Source organism: Felis catus, chromosome F2, assembly GCF_018350175.1.
Source record: "Felis catus isolate Fca126 chromosome F2, F.catus_Fca126_mat1.0, whole genome shotgun sequence".
NCBI classification, from domain to species: domain Eukaryota; kingdom Metazoa; phylum Chordata; class Mammalia; order Carnivora; family Felidae; genus Felis; species Felis catus.
The window spans coordinates 66,947,400-66,971,993 of NC_058385.1; the positions used below are offsets into that span (position 1 = coordinate 66,947,400).

Sequence of the window (24,594 nt, forward strand, 5' to 3'; positions counted from 1 at the left end):
GTTAATAAGTATTAGAGTCTGGATTCAGTCCAGGGTCATAGTCACCGTGGTCTAGTTTACAAGAAATAAATACATAAAATTCTATGAGAATCCAAAGCGAGAAGCCCGTAAAGTTGAAGGCTAATTACACTAAATCCGTAGAACCGACTTAAGTAAATTTTCCTGCCAGCCCCAGTGATCTAGAAAAGTAGGGCAGTGCATGATATTGGATGCAGCATGGTTCAATGAAAATAGAAAGAGGGAGGGGTGCCTGGGTGGCTCAGTCGGTTGAGTGTCCCACTTTGGATTTCGACTCAGGTCATGATTTTGTGGTTTGTGGGTTCGAGCCACATATCGGGCTCTGAGCTGACATGTAGAGCCTGCTTGGGATTCTCTCCCTCTCCTCTCTCTCTGTCCTACCCCCCTGCTCTCGTGCTCTCTCTCTCTCAAAATCAATAAATAAACTTAAAAAAATAAGATAGAAAGAGGGGTGCATGGGTGGCTCAGTTGGTTGAGCATCTGACTCTTGACTACAGCTGAGGTCATGGTCTCACAGTTTGTGGGTTGGAGCCCTACCTTGGGCTCCAAGCTGACAGCACAGGTCCTGCTTAGGATTCTCTGTCCCTCTCTCTCTGCCCCTCCCCCCACCTCTCAAAAATAAATGAGTAAATAAATAAAGGCACACACACGCACACACACACACATACACAATACAGAATGGGAGTCCGAGCTCTGGGTTTAAGACCATCTCTTCCTCAAGGTGAACTTGGAGGCCATTGTAACCAAAGAAAACGCCTTGGCTCCTTCTTCTGTGTCCTGCTTCCTGTCACTGATAGGAACTCTCAAACCTGGTTTATTTTTAAGAGGCGATTTTTGTTTTATTGCTTGTCTCTGGAAGGATGCCCTCAGATGTTAGTGAAGACTGGGGAACCTACAAAAGATTCAGAAAAGTCTCGAAGTTATTGAGTTTCACCGAAGCCCGAAAAGGGCTAGTTCTAGTTTCCTCATAGCTCCTTCACAGGCATAATTATGCAATTTTCATCAGTAAATGTACTTTTTACATTGCAAAAATCCCTTCCTTCTATTCTTTGAAGTTCCCAATAGAAGGAAAAGCAGAGAGGTCTTTTCAATTCAGCCAGCTGTGGCTCCCTTGGGATTTTCCAGCTCTGTTTCTTCTCTTTGAACTTTGTGGCAGAGTGAAAAGAAGGTTGATCTGTCAGGCCAACTCCACTGTTTCTTAGCTGTGAGATTTGGACAGGTCTTCTCCTTTCCTGGGCTCCGTTTTCTCTCTCTCTCTCAAATCAAACGCTTGAACTAAGCCATTGGTTTTCACACTGAGTTGTGCTCTCTTGCAAAAGACAGTCAGGGGCTGTGGATTATTGGACAGGATCTAAGAATCCATATGTTGAAAAAGTCTGAAGGCTAGATAAAATCATACCTCACACACATCCATTCTATATGTATATGGAGATGCTCTTCTAAGTAATAAAATGCAATTTAAAGGGCTATACTTTTTGTCATTATGCTTTTTGTAATTAAAATGCAATTAAAACTGTTATTGAATCACTAATTTTGATCATCGTGATTTTCTTAATTGAAATGAAATTTCAAATGTTAGTGAAGTTTTGCTAATTTTGGTCATTATGATGTTCTTAATCAACAGATACTAAATATTCTGTTAGTATGAGGAAGATCTGAATGTATCTTTGATAGTAAGAGTGGGCCTTACAAATTGCACAGGTTGAGAATCACAGGTCCAGATGATTTCTTGGGTTCTTTCTAGGTCTGACATTTTGGGATTCTAAACTAAAGTGTCTAAAACAGTAGACGTGTGGTTTAAAAAATCTATTCAGTTGCACTAGCCACATTTCAAATGCTCAGTAGTCACATGGGTTAGTGCCTACCATTATTGATCAGTGTAGATAATGGAACAGTTTCATCATCATGGAAAGTTCTATTAGACAGCCAGATGAACTAAATGATTTTACTACTGTGTTTTCCTTGAGGTGAGAGAGTCTTAACATACAATTCTCAGAAGAATATGAGTTTGAAGCTTGAAGTCGTTCAGCCTTTAGTCCTGTCACTGAAGGGAGTGGGAGAGGGGCATGGTTATGAAACCTGACAGATTGATCCACTCTTCCTGGGCCAGTTTGCCTTTGAACCTTTGAGTGTAATAGGTAACATGATGCTCAGAAGAGCCGTGCACACCAAGTGTTGATTCAGCCACACCCCCAAATAGTCTCACCCACCAGATTATTCTGAAACTCAGAAGCTTGTATCCAGGATCTGGATATAGCCAGCCACCAGGATTTTGCTGGTTCCTAGCCCAGAGGAGCCACTAAGAAGAGGAAGAATGGAGAAGCCATCCAAAGCCAAGTAACATATTTTCTTCTCCTAACAGGAAGGCTTCTGGGTGTGACTGGAGCCAAAGGGCTGGGAGCTGGGGGCAAGGGTCTCCCTTCAAAAATTCTCAAGGGTTGGGGCACCTGGGTGGCTCAGTCTGTTAAGAGTCCAACTCTTGGTTTTGGCTCAGGTCATGATCTCGTGGTTCGTGAGTTAGAGCCCCGAGTCTGGCTTCGTACTGTCTGTGCAGACTCTGCTTGGGATTCTCTCTCTCTCTCTCTCTCTGCCCCTCCCCTGTTTTTTCTCTCTCTCTCTCTCTCTAAAAAAAAAATCCTCAAGGGTTGTTAACTAAGACTTAACACTCGGGGCGCCTGGGTGGCGCAGTCGGTTAAGCGTCCGACTTCAGCCAGGTCACGATCTCATGGTCCGTGAGTTCGAGCCCTGCATCAGGCTCTGGGCTGATGGCTCGGGGCCTGGAGCCTGCTTCTGATTCTGTGTCTCCCTCTCTCTCTGCCCCTCCCCCATTCATGCTCTGTCTCTCTCTGTCCCAAAAATAAATAAAAAACGTTGAAAAAAAAAAAAAAGACTTAACACTTAGTAGGCAAAGGCCAGGGGCCAGGAGGCATGATGTGCTTAAGAGACACATTTCCCCTTCTGACGAGAAAATACATATATACTATTCATTGTAGAAAATTTAGCAGATACAGAAGCTATGAGGATTTAAAAAATCCCTCATAATACAGCTGGAAATAGCCATTGTTAACATTTAAGGCGATTTCCTTAATTCATTGAGCTGGACTATAAAGGGTTTATATTAAAAGCTTTCATTTTCTGAAACCAGGGCCTTTCCTTATTTAAATGCGCTGACCTATAAGCCGACTTAAACCTGGTTTCTTTTCTCTCTCTGGCCATCTTCTTCTGCTGAAAGGGTCTCTTTTCTCCATTTGTAAGTGACAGGTGAGGTTTTTCAGGTCATTTTGCAAGAATGATGTCCACTGGTCTCACTCATAGACTTGCTGAGGGAGCTCCTCTGGGCTCAAACTGTCCCCTTATGACCATAGTGACCTTGGGGGAGTTAGTCATGTGACTTACAGCAGGCCTTGGCTTTTATTTGCTTTGGGGCTGGATAAAAGGGGTCTGGGCACATTTGTATTTTTCATCTGCAAAGTAATTTGGTAGAATTACACGGGTATGTCGTCAGCTCAGACTGGGAGTAGCTTTGGGTTTGTGGTATAGAATGTCTGCTGAATCATTAAAAACTTTAATCATTTGATAAATATTTCTCTTATGAAGATAGCGCTTTACTAGGCCCTGGGCTCACAAAAATTCATCTAAACAGATTATTCTCCTAGAGTGCTTATGGATAAGTATTGATCAATAACAACATGGGTGATTATGATTTGGGTGTTATAGGTGTTATGATGGGGGTATGCTCTTGGTACTGTGAAAGTCCAGGTGAGGAGAACTCCATTTGGGGGGCTCAAGGAAGGCTCATTAGAAAAAGTACACCTAAGCTCAGAAGTGAAGGATGTAGAAATAGAAATGAAGGTGAGGAAGAATGTTCCAGACAGAAGAGACAGCACCAGTAAAGACTGGGACATGAGAAAGCATGATGCATTTGGAAATGACATGTTCAGGAAAGTGTGTACGATGTTCATTTTGTATATTTTGCTGGCAAATGTCTTGAACAATAATGTTTGCTTCAAGACTGGCCTATGCTGGTATCTGATGACACATTTCCCTTCCTGCACAAGTGTAAATACCACTGGTATTCTGAAGAAGACCCAGGTCAAGGGCACCTTCCTCAGGAAGTCTTCCTCGATTTCCTCTAGTGGAAATAAACTCTGCCTCCTCTGAATTCCCACAGAGCTCTTGTCCTTTCTGACCTTTATTAAACAGTTTATAAAACACTTTATAAAACAGTTACTTACAGATGCCTCTCCTTCTACCTTAACTATGAACAGATCGGGGTCAGGGAAGGTCTCCTTGCCTTCCAGAATCTTATCTGGTGCCGGAGCAAAAATGCACTTAAATAACATGTGTGTAGTCAGAGAATTCTGGGCTCCTGACTAGAGCTGGTCTTTTGTGCTGTGTCTCATGTTTGGTTTTTTTTTTTGTGGTTTTTTTTTTTTTTTTTGAGATTTTAGCACATTCTCTCTCTCACTGAAATTATTATTATTATTTTTCCAGGCGCCTTCCCTGATACCCTACCATAGTTAGGCTCAGGATAATTTTCAGAAGAAAATAATGGCATTTGATTTCATTTATTCATGAAGAGTGAATTCATTGGGATGAAGGTTTTAAGTGGCATTACGAATAGTGCCTGGAATAAGGGTTCTGCTGTGAGAGGACAGAGAGCAGAATTTCTCACGTGGGTAGCCACCGTTCTAAGTGTTGTGGAGGGTTTTTAGCAAGGCTTATAGGCAACCATTATGTACTTGCATGGCTGCCTTCGTTGTTAAAATAATGAAATGGTTTCATACCAGCAGTTGAGTACTTCTTCTCTTAAGCCCACTGAGTGCCCTTCTGACACCCAGTACCCACTTATATCCAGCAATGAATGGGTTAATGCCTGGCATAGTGGGAGGTCTCCAGGATCGTGCACTAGTGACACGATTGGTGGCATTTTGGTAGGTCAATTCCCATGCCCTTGACATTTTGACTATAACTCCTGATGATCAAGCTATGTCTGCCAGTGATTTTGAAGTACTTCCTCCTGAATAAAACAGGTTTTGGGTGCATTTTGGATAAAAGAGAGCTGATTAGGAAACCATTAACAGCAATGATTCCAACCATTGACTCTATCATTTACTAACTATATTACTTTAGGCATGTCACTTCCCCTCTGCTTCTGTTTTCTGGTCTGTAAAAGAGGGAAAAGAATGCATTCTTTTATCCACCCACCCATCCATTCATCCATCCATCCACTCATTTATCCACCCAACAAACAACTGTGCCAACCCTAAGCTGGAAATGTTGCCTGACAGTGACCAGACAGAGATTTAGGGAATTCTCTTTGGGGGACCAGTCACACATCTAGTTTTGAAGGTCAGACAAGATTTAAAATTTCGTTTTTAATGTTTATTTATTTTTGAGAGAGAGAGAGAGAGAGAGAGAGTGCATAAATGGGGGCAGGAGGCAGAGAGAGAGGGAGACACAGAATCTGAAGCAGGCTCTTGGCTTTGAGCTTTAGCACAGAACCTGACGTGGGGCTTGAACTCATGAGCTGTGAGATCATGACCTGAGCTAGTTGGATGCTTAACCGACTGAGCCACCCAGGTGCCCCTAGGTCAGATGAAATTTTAAAAGTGAAAGCCTTTAGAATCTGTACAGGACTTCATTGACATGGGCGTTGTCACATTAATAGCAGCATTAATTCCTTGGTACTTACTTAGAGAACAGTCTACGGCCTTTTTTTGTGTGCAGTACAACATTTATTTATTTATTTATTTATTTATTTTAAGTTTTCTTTTTTTTTTTTTTCAACGTTTATTTATTTTTGGGACAGAGAGAGACAGAGCATGAACGGGGGAGGGGCAGAGAGAGAGGGAGACACAGAATCGGAAACAGGCTCCAGGCTCTGAGCCATCAGCCCAGAGCCTGACGCGGGGCTGGAACTCACGGACCGCGAGATCGTGACCTGGCTGAAGTCGGACGCTTAACCGACTGCGCCACCCAGGCGCCCCTTAAATTTTCTTTTAACATTTATTTTTGAGACAGAGAGAGACAGAGCATGAGCAGGGGAGGGTCAGAGAGAGAGGGAGACACAGAATCCGAAACAAGCTCCAGGCTCTGAGCTGTCAGCCCAGAGCCCGATGCGGGGCTCGAACTCAGGGACTGCCAGATCATGACCTGAGCCGAAGTCGGACGCCCAACCGACTGAGCCACCCAGGCGCCCCTACAGTATAACATTTAGTAAGGCCCTTTGGCACTTATTCATGACATTTGTATAAATCCTGCATACAATTGCAAAAGGACTGTGAGTCAGTTTCCATTTAACTAGTATTTGATGAAAGCTTCCTTGTTCCCGCTGCTATTTTTTTTTTCCAAATCAAAAAGAGCTTCACACTTTTGGCTGAATGAAAAATACTGCACGGCCCTTATAAAAATGTGAAACAATACAGAAAAGGATATAAGTGAAAGTAAAATGAATGCCAAATCCCACCTGCCAATCTTTTTGATGAAAAATGCCTCAGGAATCTTCCCATGCCCCCCCCCCCCTTTTCTTTACATAAACATAAATCATATCATACGTAGCGTTCCGCAGCCTACTTCGCTCTGAACAGTGTCAGCACACACCGGAGGTTCTATTACCAGGTAGACGATTGAAAAAGAAGTGTTTAGCGTTAAAAAGTGCTGTGATCCCTGTGACTCCCTTCATCACAGCACTCTAGAGTTCTCTGGGTCGAATCCTTTTCTTGCAGTTTTTTTCCCCTGAACTACCAAAGTTTATGTCTGGGTCTTGTACGGAGGTACTTTCTCAATTCAGTAAATACATAGCTGCACCACCCTTGTCAATGAGCACACGGAATTCTGTGGTATGCACAAAATTTATTTAATTAGTCCCCTGGGGACGGGTTTTGAGTTATTTCCCATTTTCAGCTAATGCAATAATTTTGTAACAAGCATCCTTCTATATTCAACTTTGCCCAGTTGCAAACTTTTGCCATCCCACCTTCAGGATAAACTCCTGGAAATGAGAAGGCTGAGGTCAAAGGTTTCTAGGCTTTAATTAAGGGGCTATTCGGGGACATGAGGGGTGTATGTTGTGGAAGCTGGAGATTCAGCTGGGGTGGTGGGACTTAAAACTCACAGCACACCCTGAGAACAGAGCAGAAAGTGTTTAGCAGAGAGCTGAAGAATGAACGCTGTTGACTGAAGGGGTCACTGAATGTGAAGTGACCTTGCTTTTGAGTCCCTGAAAATAGCTTGGACCCTCATCCATGAGGGTATCTCTTTTAGAGAGATTCTTTAAAAAAATTTTTTTAACGTTTATCTTTGAGAGAGAGAGAGAGAGAGAGAGAGAGAGACAGAGCGTGAGCAGGGGAGGAGCAGAGAGAGAAGGAGACACAGAATCTTAAGCAGGCTCCAGGTTCCAAGCTGTCAGCACAGAGCCTGACGTGGGGCTTGAACCCAAGAACTATGAGATCATGACCTGAGCTCAAGTTGGATGCTTAACCGACTGAGTCACCCAGGCATCCCTTATATTCTTTTTAAAGTCAGTTATTGGGGCGCCTGGGTGGCTCAGTTGGTTAAGTGTCTGACTTCGGCTCAGGTCAGGAGCTCGTGGTTCGTGAGCTTGAGCCCCGCATCAGGCTCTGTGCTGACAGCTCAGAGCCTGGAGCCTGCTTTGGATTCTGTGTCTCCCTTTCTCTCTGCCCCTCCTCTGCTCACACTCTGTCTCTCCAAAATGAATAAAACCTTAAAAAAATAAAGTCAGTTATCTAGGCATAATAATGATGGCGGTGGTGATGATGGTGGTGGTGGTGATGATGACGGTAATGATAGCCAATAACGTATGGAGCACTTAACCCATGCCGGGTCCTGTGCTAAGCACTGCCCATGCATTATTTCATTTAATCCTCCCAACTATAAGGCACGAACTAGTGTCATCCTCATGTTACAGACGAGGAAACTTAAATTTAAGAATAAGAAAGTGAAAACACTCAGTTAATCAGAATATCCAATTAATCACGACCCTCAACCAGACTACCACGAGAAGGTGAAGTCCTGGTGCTCAGAAACCACCATCACGTGTAGACTATTTTCTCTGCCCTGCATCTAGAATGGTACCCCTGGGAGAACTGAGAAAGAAGCACAGACCATTTTCTGTGCCTCCTGGTTCTGATGAACAGCATTGGACAAGGAAGGCTGCTAGGTAGTGCAGGCACCTGTTCTTTCCTCTCAGTTCTGTGTTTCATTCTCCTGACTAGTGTCTCACAGCCCCTGTCAAAACTGAATGGGCTGTGTGATGTGGTGCTTTTTAGGTTGTTTTTTTTGTTTTGTTTTGTTTCATTTTGTTTTGTTTTGTATGCCTCTTTGTTCATAGAAGGTAAGCTTTTGACTTTGATCTAAAAGTCAGTGGGATGTCTAAAGTTCAGTTCTCTACAAGTGAAATCTTTAGGTTGTTTTCGTTATATACTCCGTTACTGTTATTTGTTATTCATAAATTCTATCCTTGTTTTAAGGTATTAATACATTAGCTAGGATGTTGGTTTGGCTGCATGTGATAGACACTAAAAACAGTGGCTTAAATTGATAGAAATGGACTTCTCTTTCATGGAATAGTCAGGAGGGAGGCGGTCCAGGGTTGAAATGGCAGCTCTGATCCATGAGGGTGCCCAGGGATCCTGTTTCTGTCTCCCTTGTGGTTCTGACATGCTGACAGTGTTTCATTCATCTGCACAGTCTGCTGAACTACTCATGTTCCAAGTGGCAGAATGGGGGAAAAGAAAGGGTACAGCATGACCCCTGTCTTTAAGGATGGAGCTGGGTTACAACGTCACATTCACGACCCTCCTACTGGCTGATTCAGCTTCAAGGCACCAGGCTGCAAGGGATGCTGGGAAATATAATTTTGTAACTTCTGTGGCTGTAAGCCTAGCTAAAAATTAGTAATTCTACTACTATGAAATAGAAGGAGAAAAGGATAGCAGGGGACAGTATTCAAAAATAAAGCTGAACAGCAATGAGATAAAAATATATAAATAGAAGTTTTAATATTTCTTTTCTGCACTTCAGTGGATGGTCTTGTCCAGACCCCAGAACGCATCGACTCTTCCTTGGAAACCATTGCCCTACAGGGTTTTCTCATTTTCCAACACACTGGAAGGAGGTCTCTGAAAATAATAGAATGCTATCCTTAGAAACATAAGCTCCAGGACCAGGTACATTATTTGTAATGAAAATACAGGATCCCTCGTTCAAAAATGATTAAGACTTTCAAGATGGAAAAACCAGAAAAAAAAAAAGTCAGCATGCAGCTTGTCTAAGAGCATGGCACCCAGTGCAATGACATAGGTCACATATTCATGATGAAGCTGGCCCAGCTCAGGTGTCACTGGGGAGTGGCAGAAAAGGTGTTAAAGCTCCCACTGACTTCTTACCGTTGTCACATGAGTTATGGCAGTCCACGCTTATAACACAGTGCGGTGTAAATCAACACCCAGAGTGGACCGCAACAGCTAAGTGGTAGAGTGTTGGGGTGACCACTGGTGGAGGCTTTGGGAATATTCTCAGACTTGGGATGCCAGTCATACATTTCTGCAAGTTAGAGACAATCTGTCTTGTGACTTCATTAAATGTTCTTTGCATGACTTCCCCTGAAGGTAGGTTAGTACTATGTTTAGTAATCTGGATGACCTACTTTTCTCTGGGTTCTGGGACAAAGGCTATGCCCATATGCTTTGGAAATAGTCCGTCCATTCACTTTGCCTGCTTCGGTGCACAGTGACCAGAGTGCACACTGTGGGAATGTTGAGCTGGGGCCAGCTCTGGGAGGTCATCACAAGCAGGGCTAGACTGGTGGGATGTCAGTTCAGGTTATGGTTGAGGAGGGGAGTCTTGCCAACTATTAGGTCAAGGTTTTAAGAAGGCAATATAAACATGGATCAGAAATTCGAGTTCTAGGAGATTGCGGGTAACAGAACAGACAGAGTATAAGCTGTAAATAGTGACAACCTGGCTCACAATCCTGTACTCACAATTCTTAAATCCATACAGCTCTGAAATTTGAGAGTTTTCTCTAGGTTTGGTACAGACTCTTTTGTTGTAGAACCTGACATGAGGCTACTTATTATCTTTATCCCAGTTAATATGAACGGTTATCTGTTTTGCTATAGAAGTATTAATACATTTGATTATGCAATGCTGGGCCAGACTCTAATGGGAAATTATTTAACACTCTCTCGTTTTCTAAAATCAGAAACATTTTGAATTTGTAATACACTGGGATCCAAAGATTTGGGGCTTATAATATATAGCATTTATTGAACATACATTATGTGACAGACATTATTCGGAGCACTTTACATGTCTTAATTTCTTTAATACTCATGGTACGCTATGAGATAGATACCAATATTTTCCCCACGTGACTGGTAAGAAATCTGGAGCTGAGAAGTTTTGTAATTTGCCTATAGTCATGGATAATCAGTAAATGACAGACAGCGACAAAGGTGAATGATGTCTTGGGGGCCTACTTTTATATCATGGAGGTGAGTCATCTCAAGAGGCATCAACGCCAATCTCATTTTGGGGCAAAAAGGCTTGGCTGAAATGACTGGGAAAATTAGTCATAATAGTGAATCTATTTGTTGGGTGAGATATGAGGCTTAATGAAAAAGTGTTCTTTCTACTATTTCTGTAGTGAAACTATTCAGGAACAGTTAAAACTGTACTAATCCTTTGGGAGAATCAAGTGACCTTTGGGTGCTAAGGATTCATTGATAGAAGTCATACTTCTGGGAGCACCTGGGTGGCTCAGTCAGTTAAGCATCCAACTTCAGCTCAGGTCATGAACTCGCAGTTCGTGAGTTCGAGCCCCGCGTCGGGCTCTGTGCAGACGGCTCAGAGCCTGGAGCCTGCTTCTGATTCTGTGTCTCCCTCTGTCTCTCTACCCCTCCCCTGCTTGTGCTTGCTCTCTCTCAAAAATAAATAAACCCTTAAAAAATAAACAAAACTTCCTTATTTAAAAAAAAAGTCACACTTCTTTATTTAAATATCCAAAGGGCAACCCAATTTTTATGTGTTAAATTGGATTTTTGGCTTTGATTGTAACAGACATACTACATTAAAAAAATCTTTACATTAGCTTTTGTGAAAGCACCATTTGTCTTAGTAGAAATCTTACTTTAATGCTTCTCTCAAAAATTGTACTTCTGGATAATAGCTGGGTGGGTTGACTGATAGTATCTTGCTTTATTGAAGCCCACATTATTCAAGGCAGATTCCCAATCCCTGAGAAAATAAAAATAGATGACATCTATTGCTTCTTCTAGATGTTCCACACTTGTCTTGGTAAGAGAGATGAATTAGATTAGTTTGACAGGATTTGTTCTTTGTGAAACTTTAGTGACTATCTTATACCTCTGTATATCACTGTGTTTCTACCCACACAGTTTTTGTCTGATAATTTCTTTCCACTGATTTTTTTTTCTTTTTGGAAATGGATGCAATGTGTGTATCATGAATAATGGATGGTTTTATTTCTATAATTGCTACAAATGATGATAGGGGTTAGACAGGAGTATTAATTTCTCCATCAACACTTGAATATGAATCAAGAATTTTGTTCATTTGTAAATTACCTTGTAATGAAATTTGGAAAAAAACTTTTCTCATCATAGTTTCTCGATAGATTCTTAAATTTTTTTTTTTCAACTTTTTAAATTTATTTTTGGGACAGAGAGAGAGAGAGCATGAACGGGGGAGGGGCAGAGAGAGAGGGAGACACAGAATCGGAAGCAGGCTCCAGGCTCCGAGCCATCAGCCCAGAGCCTGATGCGGGGCTCGAACTCACAGACCGCGAGATCATGACCTGGCTGAAGTCGGACGCTTAACCGACTGCGCCACCCAGGCGCCCCTCGATAGATTCTTAATGCATGCTTACTTTTGCATACAAAAGCATGAATATTCCAACACGAATAAAAGCGTATTTAGTTTTTTGGTGCAAAAATGATACTTAGATGAACTCTTATCACAGCAGCCTGGTGGTGATTCATTGAAGTTTTTTATTACTGGTAGAATGGAATTTTTCTTTTTCTTTTTTCTTTTTCTTTTTGAGAGAGAGAGAGAGAGAGAGAAAGAGAGAGAGCTTGCTAGTGGGAGAGGGGCAGAGAGAGAGGTTGCTGGATGATCCAGGGAGGCTCTGGACTGATAGCAGAGAGCCTGATGCAGGGCTCCAACTCAAGATCGATGAGATCATGATCTGAGCCGAAGTTGGATGCTTAACCGACTGAGCCACCCAGGGCCCCCTGGAACTTTGCTTTTCTTTCTGACTGCTCTGCATCTTTAAACATCCTGTCCCATTTGTAAATTCTTTCCAAGTAAAAGATATAAACTTGCCTTCCCAGCTTCTCTTGTAGCCAGGATGCCGGCATGTGACCAGGCTGCATCACTCAGATGCTTGCATTTGAGGTTCTGGTTTGAAAGCCAGTGATACAAATAAGCAGGTGAGACATAGAGCCATCCTGATGAGGAAGAGGGCAAATAGACCTGTTTTCTCAGAGGGGGCAGTTGTAGAAGTTCTGGCAATGCCCTCTTGTTTCCGATGTGGCAGATAAGCTGAGCTGAAGTGTCTGTGTCCGGAATGGGGTCTATCTAGGGGCCGTCTGTGATGCGAGATGGGCATAGCTCCTTTTTCATATCCAAATTTGATTCTCTGGGCCTCTCCCCAAATCTGGAAACTGTCATTCCTTTTCTGTTTAATCTAGTCAGGGAGGGTTTCTGTAATTTGCAATTAAATTTCATTGATACAGCTGAGATATGAGAATAATGACAAGGAAATAGGATTCTTTTGTGTGTATCTTTTTCCAGCTGTTGAAAGATATGGGTAGAACAAGACTCTTTGCCAGGTCATTCTTACTGTCGTCATCATTTACTTAAACTGATTCGCTGTTGAGAACAGCAAGCTGTAAAGAGTGATGCATATGCAGGCAGACTGTTTCTAAGGAAAATGGAAGATGACTTCATGCTCGTGCAATGACTGGCTATGAGTCTGGAATTTACCAGTGGCCTTAGTTAAAAGATGAGTCATGAAGAGGTCCTGGATAGAGATCTGGAGGGTTCCAGGGTCTTAGTTTGAGATGTTGGTTGGAACAAAGAATACATTTCACTAGAGGCCCGTGATTTAATTCTTCCATCCACTTATTCAGTACATATTTATTAAGTGCCTTCTCTGCACAATGCACATGCAAAGTATTGGGGAAACAGTGAATCAGCCAGGGCCAGGCAGAACTTTGTTTGGTGCTCTGGGGGTTCCAAGTATTTCCATACAGACATGAGGAAAGATAACAGGTTTTTTTTTTTAATTATTTTTCGTAACTGAAGATACTGAACAGTAGAGACCTTACATGATTTATCCACAATCCTGTTCAGTAAGTAGTAGAACTAAGAATTGAACTCAATTCTTCTGGTTCCAGAATCCTGTAATTTTTCCAGGATACGAGCCACTTCTTACCTGCCATATCAACTCTCATATCAACTCTGAGAGTCAGGTATCAAAATCTTGCCATTTCTCAAATTTCTTCCCATTTCTAGAAAGGAAGCCTGAGCCAAGAAGGGGTTAAACTGGTCAATAAAAAGGTGGGTCTCCCCTTTCTATGGCTTGTAGTCCCTTTACTATCCTTCATTTCTGCTACCCCAGGCTGCCTCTGTCATTTATATGTTGATTGGGAACATGGTATTGAGGGCTGTCCTTGTTGGATGATGTGAAGGGAAAATATCCACATCAATAGTACATCTTGAGATGAGGGTCAGGTGCCATAGGATATAGTCAAGTGTGAGAACTGGGGGGGCAAGGGTGCGAGAAAAGGAACTCCACCTACTTGAGCATTTGTTTCCTAGGGTTGTGGTGTTACAAAAGACAAGGTCCCCACCCCTACTTAACGCCAGAATCTAGTGGGCAAGATCAGTATGCACACAGCTGAGTCATCCCTATTATTAGGTCTGTGCCTCTTGTGTTACATTTATCCTATTAGAGGACATGGGTTTCTTTCTTTTTTAATTGAACATTTTGTTGAGATCATTGTAGGTTATGGAGACATGTAGATAACACACAGCTGTAAGAAATAATACAAAGATCTCCGGTACCTTTTACCCAATTTCCCCCAATGGTAATAGTTTACAAAACTATAGTACAATATCACAACCAGGATATGGACATTGATACAGTCCACTGATCTTATTCAAATTTCCCAAATATTACTTGTACTCCTTGTATTTGTGCGAATGTGTATATGTATGTGTGTGTATTACTTGTGCGAATGTGTATATGTATGTGTGTGTATTTAGTTCTCTACAGTCTTTAAAAAAAATTTTTTTTTTTTTACATTTATTTATTTTTGAGAGACAGAGAGAGACAGCATGAGCAGGGGAGGGGCAGAGAGAGAGGGAGACACAGAATCAGAAGCAGCCTCCAGGCTCCGAGCTGTCAGCACAGAGCCTGATGCGGGGCTCGAACCCACAAACCGTGAGATCGTGACCTGAGCTGAAGTCAGATGCTTAACCGACTGAACCACCCAGGCGCCCCTCTACAGTCTTATCACCAATGTTGGTTGGTGAACCCAACACCATTGTCAAGACACAGAATAGTTCCACCATCACAAGGATCTCATGTGTTGTCCTTTTATATATTTTTAACCACACCTCTTCTCTCCCTGGTTTTATTTATTTTTGTCTCATGTGTCCTTGGTATCTATAAAGTTACTTAATAAATTCCTATTATATGACTAAATCAACTGAACAGTGCCATAAGAGATTAACATATGTAAATAATGTCTTCTGGAGGGCAGGGAGCCATGAAGACAGAGAAAGAGGACAGGCAGAACATAATAGTGAGTGGGCATTTAGGACTTGGGCTGGACAGCACAATGAATAATCTCGAGAGGAACTTCCTGGGTTGGAAGTCCCTCTCTATCACTTACTGTCCCACCTAGTTCTCCTCAGTTCTCTTATCTTTAAAATAGGGATGACACTAGTGCCCACGTCAGAGGTTGCCTTGGGACAAAGGCAATGGCATGTGTACTACTCCAGCCAGGGCTTGCTACATGGTGAGACTTACCTCAACAAACAGATGCTGCTCTGAATAGTCTTGGTTCTCGTTGTTTGAGAGGAGTCTCCAATGACTTAGAATGGAGATCCTGTCTAAATCTGCCTTTGTGAGGAGGTGTGGACTGAATCTTCTCCTCAAGGCTGCTATGGGGGAGGGGGCACTCAGCTGGTGGCTGAGCATGGCTGATACCCAGCCACCACCCCTCTGTGGTTCGGTCATCCTTGCCCCTGTGGCCACTCCCATTGAGGCTCTGGAGACACTGTTTGCATTTTTCACATCTTCTAGAACTTTCTATGGGGGAAATGACATGCCAATGGGCAGTTGTGAATCTGGGGATTAATGAAGGTTCTGGGAAGTTGCTCTCCTGAATAACCAGAGTCTTGTGTACCAAAGGCCCCACCAAAACTTTGCACGGTCAGTAGATGAGTTTTACCCCAGCCTTGACTTCTTCCTAAGAAGGGTGTACACAATAATTTACAAGAATCAGCTCCCCTTCTGGCAACTTCCTCTTTGTGAGATTGGGGAGGGGTGTTTACTCTGGATCTGATATGCCTTGTGTCTGGACCTCTCTTGGTTCCACTGAAATTCCCTCACTGTGTACATAGCTGTTGTGAGAAAATAAATCCCTGTGGGTTACAAGGTTAGAGCACAATCCAAGTTAAGAAACCCTTACAAATCCCCCTGCCAACTATCAAGCCCACTGCGATAGGCCACCACAGCAAAGTCCTGTCTGGGTTGCTGCAGAGACCATATTCTTTTCTTTTTCAAGATTGGGATCGAACAGAGCCTGGGAAAGTTCTTTCCATCCACAAATTTCTTTTTAAGTGGTGTCATCAACAAAATTTATTGCTTGCTATCCGATATTACTATCTCCATCTTTCTTTGGAGCTTTTTATGAACTCATCAGGTCAGGGATTTAACACATTAAGTATGCACAGTGCACACTTAAGGGTAGGGTGGATAATGAACTGTTTCCCAATTAACAGACACAAGACTTACACTGCTGTTTGCACAAGCCATAGTTTTACGGGGCATGGGGACATTGACACTAAACAATATTGGATCACAAAGAAAGCTGTTCTCTTTAAAATTATCTTCCGTTTCTGCTTTTGTCAGAGAAAACATCTTTAACAGCTCTCTAAAATTTGCCAGTTCTTTTTTGAATGAGAACAAGCCTCATACTCAGAATCAGTTACAGCTATGGTGTAGCAACAGTGTTTCCCCCACCCAATTTATTTTTAAAGTCACTTTCTGTGAAGGCATGTGTTACTAGTTTAGCATTTAAAACAAAACACCCAGTATTATTTCATTATAAATTTATTTGGCTAATAAATGGTGAGCTAATTTAATTTTTTTATTTTTATTTTTTTAAGTGTTTATTATTTGAGAAAGAGACGGAGAGCAAGCAGGGGGCCAGAGAGAGAGGGAGACACAGAATCGGAAGCAGGCTCCAGGTTCTGAGCTGCCAGCACAGAGCCCGACGTGGGGCTGGAACCCACAGACCACGAGATCATGACCCGAGCTGAAGTCAGTCGCCTAACTGACTGAGCCACCCAGGCACCCCCTGGGGAGCTACTTTTAAAAATTAGGGTTAATGATTAAGGAGAGATGTGGTTTTGGCATTTCCTGAAGGTGGCCTTTCAAATAGCTGAAGTGGGAAAGCATTGGTGTAATGGAAGGAAGTTTGGACTAGGTGAGAGGAGAACTGGCTTTTTTTTTTTTTAATTTTTTTTTCAACGTTTATTTATTTTTGGGACAGAGAGAGACAGAGCATGAACGGGGGAGGGGCAGAGAGAGAGAGGGAGACACAGAATCGGAAACAGGCTCCAGGCTCTGAGCCATCAGCCCAGAGCCCGACGCGGGGCTCGAACTCACGGAGCGCGAGATCGTGACCTGGCTGAAGTCGGACGCTTAACCGACTGCGCCACCCAGGCGCCCCTGGCTTTTTTTTTAAATGTTTATTTACTTATTATGAGAGAGAGTGTGTGTGTGAGTGGGAGAGAAGCAGAGAGAAAGTCCCAACCAGGCTCTGCGTTCTCAGTGTAGAACCTGACACAGGGCTCAATCTCACAAACATTGAGATCATGACCTGAGCCGAAATCAAGAGTCAGACACTCAACCAACTGAGCCACCCAGGGACCCGGAGCACTGACTTTTAGAATTAGATTCTGCAGCAAGTATAATAGGACCCTGAGCAACTTACAGCTTCACTGGGCTTCTGTTCCTTTATCTGAAATTTCAGTGGGTTTGCACCTATGAAACCTATTCCTCAAACACCCATCGTCTGCAAAATGTTGTACTTATGAGTGTGATGCTACAGTGATGACCATGGGGTGAATCCTTCTCTCGGGAAGTTTACAGACCAAAACAGAACACAGCCCAAGTTTGATGTGTTAGAGGAGGAGGCAGATAGCCAGCTACCAAGGAGAGCAGAGTATGGCTGAGTTCTGGCTCTGGCTCTGCCAGTTATGACCTGGTTTTCACCAGTCATTCAACTTCTCTGAGCCCCAGGTTCTTCATTCTGTTTGTTTGTTTTCGTTTTTTTTGCTTTTGTTCTTTTTTACCTCCATTAGCTGAAGTCTTCTTTTTTTTTTTAATTTTATTTTTTATTTTTTAAAAGTTACATCCAAATAAGTTAGCATAGAGTGAAACAATGATTTCAGGAGTAGATTTCTTAATGCCCCTTCCCCGTTTAGCCCATCCCCCTTCCCACAACCCCTCCAGTAACCCTCAGTTTGCTCTCCATATTTATGAGTCTCTTCTGTTTTGTCCCCCTCCCTGTTTTTATATTATTTTTGTTTCCCTTCCCTTATGTTCATCTGTTTTGTCTCTTAAAGGCCTCATATGAGTGAAGTCCTATGGTTTTTGTCTTTCTCTGACTGACTAATTTCACTTAGCATAATACCCTCCAGTTCCATGCACGTAGTTGCAAATGGCAAGATTTCATTCATTCTTTTTGATTGCCAAGTAATACTCCATTACACACACACACACACACACACACACACACACACACACACCACATTTTCTTTCTCCATTCATCCATTGATGGACATTTGGGCTCTTTTCATACTTTGGCTATTGTTGATAGTGCTGCTATAAACATGCGGGTGCATGTGTCCCTTCGAAACAGCACACCTGTATCCTGTGGATAAATGCCTAATAGTGCAATTGCTGGGCCGTAGGGTAGTTCTATTTTTAGTTTTTTGAGGCTGCACCAGCTTGCATTGCCACCAACAATGCAGAAGAGATCCTCTTTCTCCACATCCTCGCCAACATCTGTTGTTGCCTGAGTTGTTAACGTTAGCCATTCTGACAGGCGTGAGGTGGTATCTCATTGTGGTTTTGATTTGTATTTCCCTGATGATGAGTGATGTTGAGCTTTTTTTCATGTGTCGGTTGGCCATCTGGATGTCTTCCTTGGAGAAGTGTCTATTCATGTCTTTAGCCCATTTCTTCACTGGACCCAGGTTCTTCGTTTTTAAACCAATGGCCCTCCTACCCCTGCTCTGTCAGAGGTTTACTTTTCCCTGGGGAGGAGGAGCATCTTTCATCAAAAGGTGTAGGTCTGGCTGCCCCAACCTGTTGGCTTGGAGGTCTCTGGACACCTCTGAAGCCGATCACCAAAGGTTGTCCCCAGAGCCATTGATGGATCCTGTAAATGCAGTATTCCAAACTGGAGCAGAAGGTACCTTTTCCTTTTGTCGAAATCCTTTAGTCCTTTAAAACAATGTGAATTTCTGGGACCTCAGAGAAGCATGCTTTCTCCTCTGTGTCGTATTCTGACTACTGGATCACTCCCTTGTGACATGTTATGCTGTATTACAACATATTGCATCGTGTGTGTGTGTGTGTGTGTGTGTGTGTGTGTGTGTGTAAAGCCTCACCCTGGCCTATGAACTTCCAGAACACAGGGACCAGGTCTGCACTCTTTCTGTCTCTCTAGCACATAACTCAGTATCTGGCACATAGTAGGCAATACCCAGCTCTTACGTGAATGTGTGCACATGTGTGCATGTGTGTGTGTGTGTGTGTGTGTGTGTGTGTGTGTGCATGTGCATGAATGTGTTGGTGGTAAAAAACAGTCATAAAATTTGGAAGATAGTTGAATAAAGAAGGTTTTTTAAATCAACTTTTTATAGAACAGCTTAAGGACAAGTACACAAAACCAAAATAACAACTCAATAAATGATCACAAAGTGAAGTCATGTAAATACCCCTCAGATCTAGAGCTAGAACATTGTGTGCTCTGCCGGCCTTCCTTTCTCTCAATCTTGTCCAAGTGTAACTGCTTTCTTCACTCATCTTTCTTCTAGTTTTTTTTTCCTGTGAATTTTTATTTGGAAAAACTTCAAATCTACAGATGAGTTTCAACAACAATGTAACAAACACGGACGCTTTTACCTTGAGAGGGTAATTAACACTTTGCCACCTTTGGCATATCTTTCTCCATATCTTTGTTTTTTGATTGTTGTTGTTTTTGCCTTTTTTCCCCTGGAAACATTTGGGAGTGAGTCATAGACATCATGATACATAACCATCAAGTATTTGATCATCATCATGTCCCAAGATCAAAGGTATTCTCTTAACTACCATACAACCACTACACTCAGGAAATTGATACAGTACTACTGATATTATGGCTATAATACTATTGTCCAACATGGTACCAGTTCAGATTTCTCCAGTTGTCCCAAAAGTGCCCTTTAAAACCCTTGAAAGCATTGGTTGGGGGACCCAGAATCCGGACGGGGAGTCTCACACATTGTACTTAGTCATGTTTCCAGGCTCCTTTAATACAGGGTGGTTTCTTTCCTGACCTTTTGGTTTTGTCTTATGAAATTGATGTTCCTAAAGACCCATTATTTTGCATACTTTTCTCAACTTATACTTGTTTGATTACTTCTTCATGATCAGATGCAGGCTGAACTTTCTTTTTTCAGAGGAGCAAACAGATAACGTGCCCTCAGTGCATTACTAGGGAAGGCACGTGATATCCACTGACTCATTATTGTTGGTAAGCGCGATTATTGGGTTAAGTGGTGCCCACCAGATTCTTCCCAACAGCCTTTCATCCAATGGTTTTAGCTCCATGGAGATTCTTACCTAATTAATGATTGCTGTAGGGATTGCAAAACGGTGATTTACGATCTTTTTTTTTCTATTATTACCTTTATGTATAAAAAGAGATTTCTCACCTGCTTTTCTCTTCTAACCCCCTCCCCCTCTTTAGCATCAGTATGAGTTTATGGGTTATTTATTTAATGAATCATAATCCATTCCTGTGTTATTTATTTTGATATTCAAATTGCCCCATATTTTGCCAGAGGGAGCCCCTTCACGTCAGTTCCTGTGTCCTTTTTACACGTCCCCATGAGCTTTTGAGCACTTTCTTCCTTTCTGGCATAGTAATTTGTTCCAGCTTTATCATAAGAGAGAAACTGAGGGGCTCCTGGGTGGCTCAGTCGGTTGAGCGTCCGACTTCAGCTCAGGTCATGATCTCACTGTCGGTGGGTTTGAGCCCCGCATAGGGCTCTGTGCTGACAGCTCAGGGCCTGGAACCTGTTTCAGATTCTGTGTCTCCCTCTCTCTCTGCCCCTCCCCCACTCATGCTCTGTCTCTCTCTCTCTCTCTGTAAAAAATAAATAAACATTAAAAAAATAATAAAATAATAAAAAAAGAGAGCAACTGAACTGCCTATTTAACCTCTTATGATTAAAATGTTAGAAAAAACAGGAAGGTGAAAATCAATGCTCAGCTTCCTCACTGGCAAATACAGCCCTGAGCTTTGACAAAACACAGCAGGTTCTAGAGTGGTCTTCCTAATCATTGAAGCCCCAGAAATGGGTTGTGGCAAAGTCACTTGTCTGTGAGAGGCTGCTGGGTACAGACCCTGCTGGTGATGGGCAGGCCCATGGGATCAGCGGAATGTAATCTCATGAATGCCTGGTCAGCACTGCTCAAGTGTTTCCATGGTAATGGATGACCCAAAGCACATGGTAATTAAAACCACAAGTAGTTTTCAGTCTTACTTCATGAACAATATGAGAGCATCAAACCAGTTATGAAATTATGTTTGCTTTGCATCCATTTAAATTTCATCTGCCCTCTCATCCGTAGAGACGAGGATGCTCAGAAAAGGGGCTGATACAAGGAAAATGGAGAAGATGATGAGGTTAAAAATCTCCCAAACTGGTTGATGCAAGGAAAAAAAAAAGTCAAATGTGAAAATGATCCTCCAAAGCAGAGACACTTAGGGTCAGGGACTTCTAGATAGTTTGCATTTCACTTGGCAGATGTCTCTCAAACAACTGTGCGATGCCAGATGAGTATGTGAAAAGAAATAAATATACCTGTGATTTAGGAGGGGAAAGAAAGTAACCTCTTGGTCAGAGGTGGCCATTGGCCATGTCACCAGAAACCTGATATCGCAATAGGAAAAGTGCTATTATGGGATGTCCCCAATAAACTGTCCACATGCTTTAAAATTGCTCTGCACCTGCCCAGTTGTTGTAAGCACAGAACCCCAGAAAATAGCCCACACTTCTTACAGGGCAAGTTCAATGAGAAGGCCAGATCCTGGGGAAGATATGAAGAGCAACTGATTTCTATCCCACAGTGCATTGCCCTACTTTTTTTACCAGAGATTTTCCAGGTCCTTCAGTATTATTTACTGAGTTAATTAAGATGTTTGCCCTCCCCGTTTGGAAAGTGCATTGATATTTTTAGATAAAAGATGGTTGCAGGCTGACCTTTTAAATAAACAGCAGTGAATTTTCTAAGGCAAAATAAGAGTACTGGGACCTCTCATTCACTTGGACCCAACCACCCAGCATTTTCTGGTCTTCTGTTTGTTAAGAGAAGAGGGTGACCATTAATAAAACAGATATGTAGAATTCAAGCTTTAAAAAGTCAACTTCCGGAGGATGTTCAGGAGTTGAGCCATTAAACACACAACACTCTTCTCTACCTTGCCCGTTATAGACATGGGTAATCTGCCACAGCTTTAAAACCTTCTGGACCACTTCTGCAGGGAGCCATTGACAACTGATGGGGGCTTATGTTTATTGCAACCCAGGTCAAGTTAGCTCCAACTCACTCTCTTACCTTTTCTTATATCTGCCTGTTGCTGGTTGAAATAATGGCCCCGGTGCAAGATTCCTAACTACCAAAGAACATTCGATAATGTTCACTCTATCCTAATTGACTGAACCAAGAAATAATCTAGTCCAAATGTCATTTAAAAAAAAAACCCCAAAACAACACCACTGTTTCATTCAAGGAGAAAGGCCACATGCTAAGGCAGAAGGAGTGCTAGATGACTGACAGGCAGAGAACTTGGGTTCCACTCTGAGTTTGACCCATGTTTGACCTGTGTGCCGGGGGGCTGATCTGGCCCTCAGCTTTCCTGCAGAGGGAAGGTGTTGGGCTGAATCGTTAAGTTTTCTCCCGTGTACATTCTGCATTTAAAATTTTTGTGAGTGCATGTGCGCTGTATATTATTAATTGGATACACACACTGGACAGGATGCTGAGGGCAAGAAAAGTGAACTGTATCCTGTCTCCATCTCCAGGCGCTTTCTGTCACTTGGTCGTGATGATAATTGCTTGGGGGGTCCTCCCTCAGTCTATCCAGGTGGAATCGAAATCACCCACTTCTTACTGTGTGCAGCAATAGTGGCATGAAGATGCCCTGTTTCTCCTGGATCTTTCAGAAGATGATAGTACTTTCCAGAAAGAAACCTTTCCCTTAGCCACTTTTGGTGATGATTCCCCTGTGCGTTTTGGTGGTAAGTATGATTTGGGCTCTCTGAGACTGCACAGAACAAAATAACATGCAGGTTACCCCCAGTAGGGGAAGCTTGTTCTACGGATACATTGAATACGGGCGAATAAAACAAGGAAGTGTAGAAGTTAAGGGCAAAGGCGTCAGAGGCACGTCTTGGCTCCACCACCCGTAGGGTGGGGGATTCCGGGCAAATCACTTGACTTCTCTGTATCTGTTTCCTTGTCTGTAAAATAGGGATAATAGTAGCGACCTTACAGAGTTGTTCTGAGGATGAAATGAAACAAGAACATACAAGTGCTACAGCTCCTGGCATGCCATTCACGCTCAAGTATTAACTTGAGTATTAACATAATTGCCATCATGATTATGATTATTTATTGTTACAAGCAGAATGGATTCCAGCAGGCAGCCTCGTGGAGGAGCGGAAAGCTTGGTACAGGCCCCCTCTTAGGGATGGGAGCACCGCTCAGGAACCGGCAGGCCATTCAGGGCTCACATTGGCTGGGGAGGTCTGATTATCCCGAAGTCTCCCCCCCCCCGCCCCGCCCCCGGGCACCAGCCTTCCTTTGATTCTTTCTTGCCTGATCACATGTAGATTTCGCGACTCTGTCTCTGTTTTGACTGCTGTTACCACCACCAATCAATTTCTTTCTACCCCTTCCCTAAATTGTGACTTCTGTTGACTCATAGCTTTTGAAGCCCTGTTGCTCCTCCTTCCTAGTGGCCTCAGCAGGCTGTCTTTCCCCGTGTGAGTTTGGGCTTCTGCCTTCTGGCCCTGCTCCCAGCATCTCAGCTCTGTCTGACTTGAATTTAAATCTTTTCAGCCATCACTTTTATGACAGGTCACCTCCCAGACTGCTGAGTGACCAGTGATTGACGTCACGTGGTTCCGGAATGGCCTGGCCCCTGAGATGGGGCCTATGCGGGTCACAGGCAAGCTCAGCCCAGTCTTTCCAATCCTGTGGACACGAGGGTGAACAGAGACCACCTAAGCTCACAGTGTCCTTCACACCCAAGTTGGGAAAAGGATAGGAAGGAGTTACAATCTAGTATAATAATTATAATATTACATATATAGTATTATGTACATATATATAACGTAGCTTTGTTAATGCCTTTCATTTTCCCTTCTAGAGTATTAGCAACTTTAGGAAAGGAATTATTTCTGGTCTTTTGTGTATGATTGTGGCCTAATACGGACAACTGGTCAGTAATACAAGGCTAATATATTTGCCCTTTATTTATTATTATTATTTTTTTTTTTGAGAGAGAGCACAAGTGAGCAAGGGGCAGAGGGTGGGGGGAGAGAGAAGTGGAGCTAACCCAAAGCAGAGCTCATGTTTTGTTTTTGTTTTTTTTTTTACCTGAAGCCAGGCATGGGCTCACCTGAAGGGAGGCTTGAGCTCACCTGAGGTGGGACTTGAACTCATGAACCGTGAGATCCTGAGCCGAAGTTGGATGCTTAGTGACTGAGCCACCCAGGCGCCCTTATCTGCCCTTTCAACAAATGTTTAGTAAATTTGCTTCACTTTTCCTTTTTAGAAAATGTTTTTCTACTATCAAAGTAATTTAAGGATCTCGTTGAAAAGTTGCGATACACAGAGAAGTACGGGAGAGAGGAAAAGAACCAAGAGATTACAGATGACAGAATCAGACATAATTCTAAGGGGTGTTAAGAAAGGTCACTTGCAATCTCTACCATCTTGAGCCA

The 24,594-nt window shown here is 42.7% G+C and overlaps 1 protein-coding gene across 1 annotated transcript in view; it reads left to right on the forward strand.

The window, feature by feature from the left end:
- The first annotated feature begins 2,253 nt into the window (after window positions 1-2,253).
- FER1L6 (fer-1 like family member 6) overlaps window positions 2,254-24,594 on the forward strand; it is a 156,156-nt gene continuing 133,815 nt past the window's right edge. Inside the window, exon 1 of the mRNA XM_045049833.1 lies at window positions 2,254-2,355. Coding sequence (XP_044905768.1) covers window positions 2,333-2,355 — 23 coding nt within the window. The 5' untranslated portion in view covers window positions 2,254-2,332. The remainder of the gene's footprint in view (window positions 2,356-24,594) is intronic.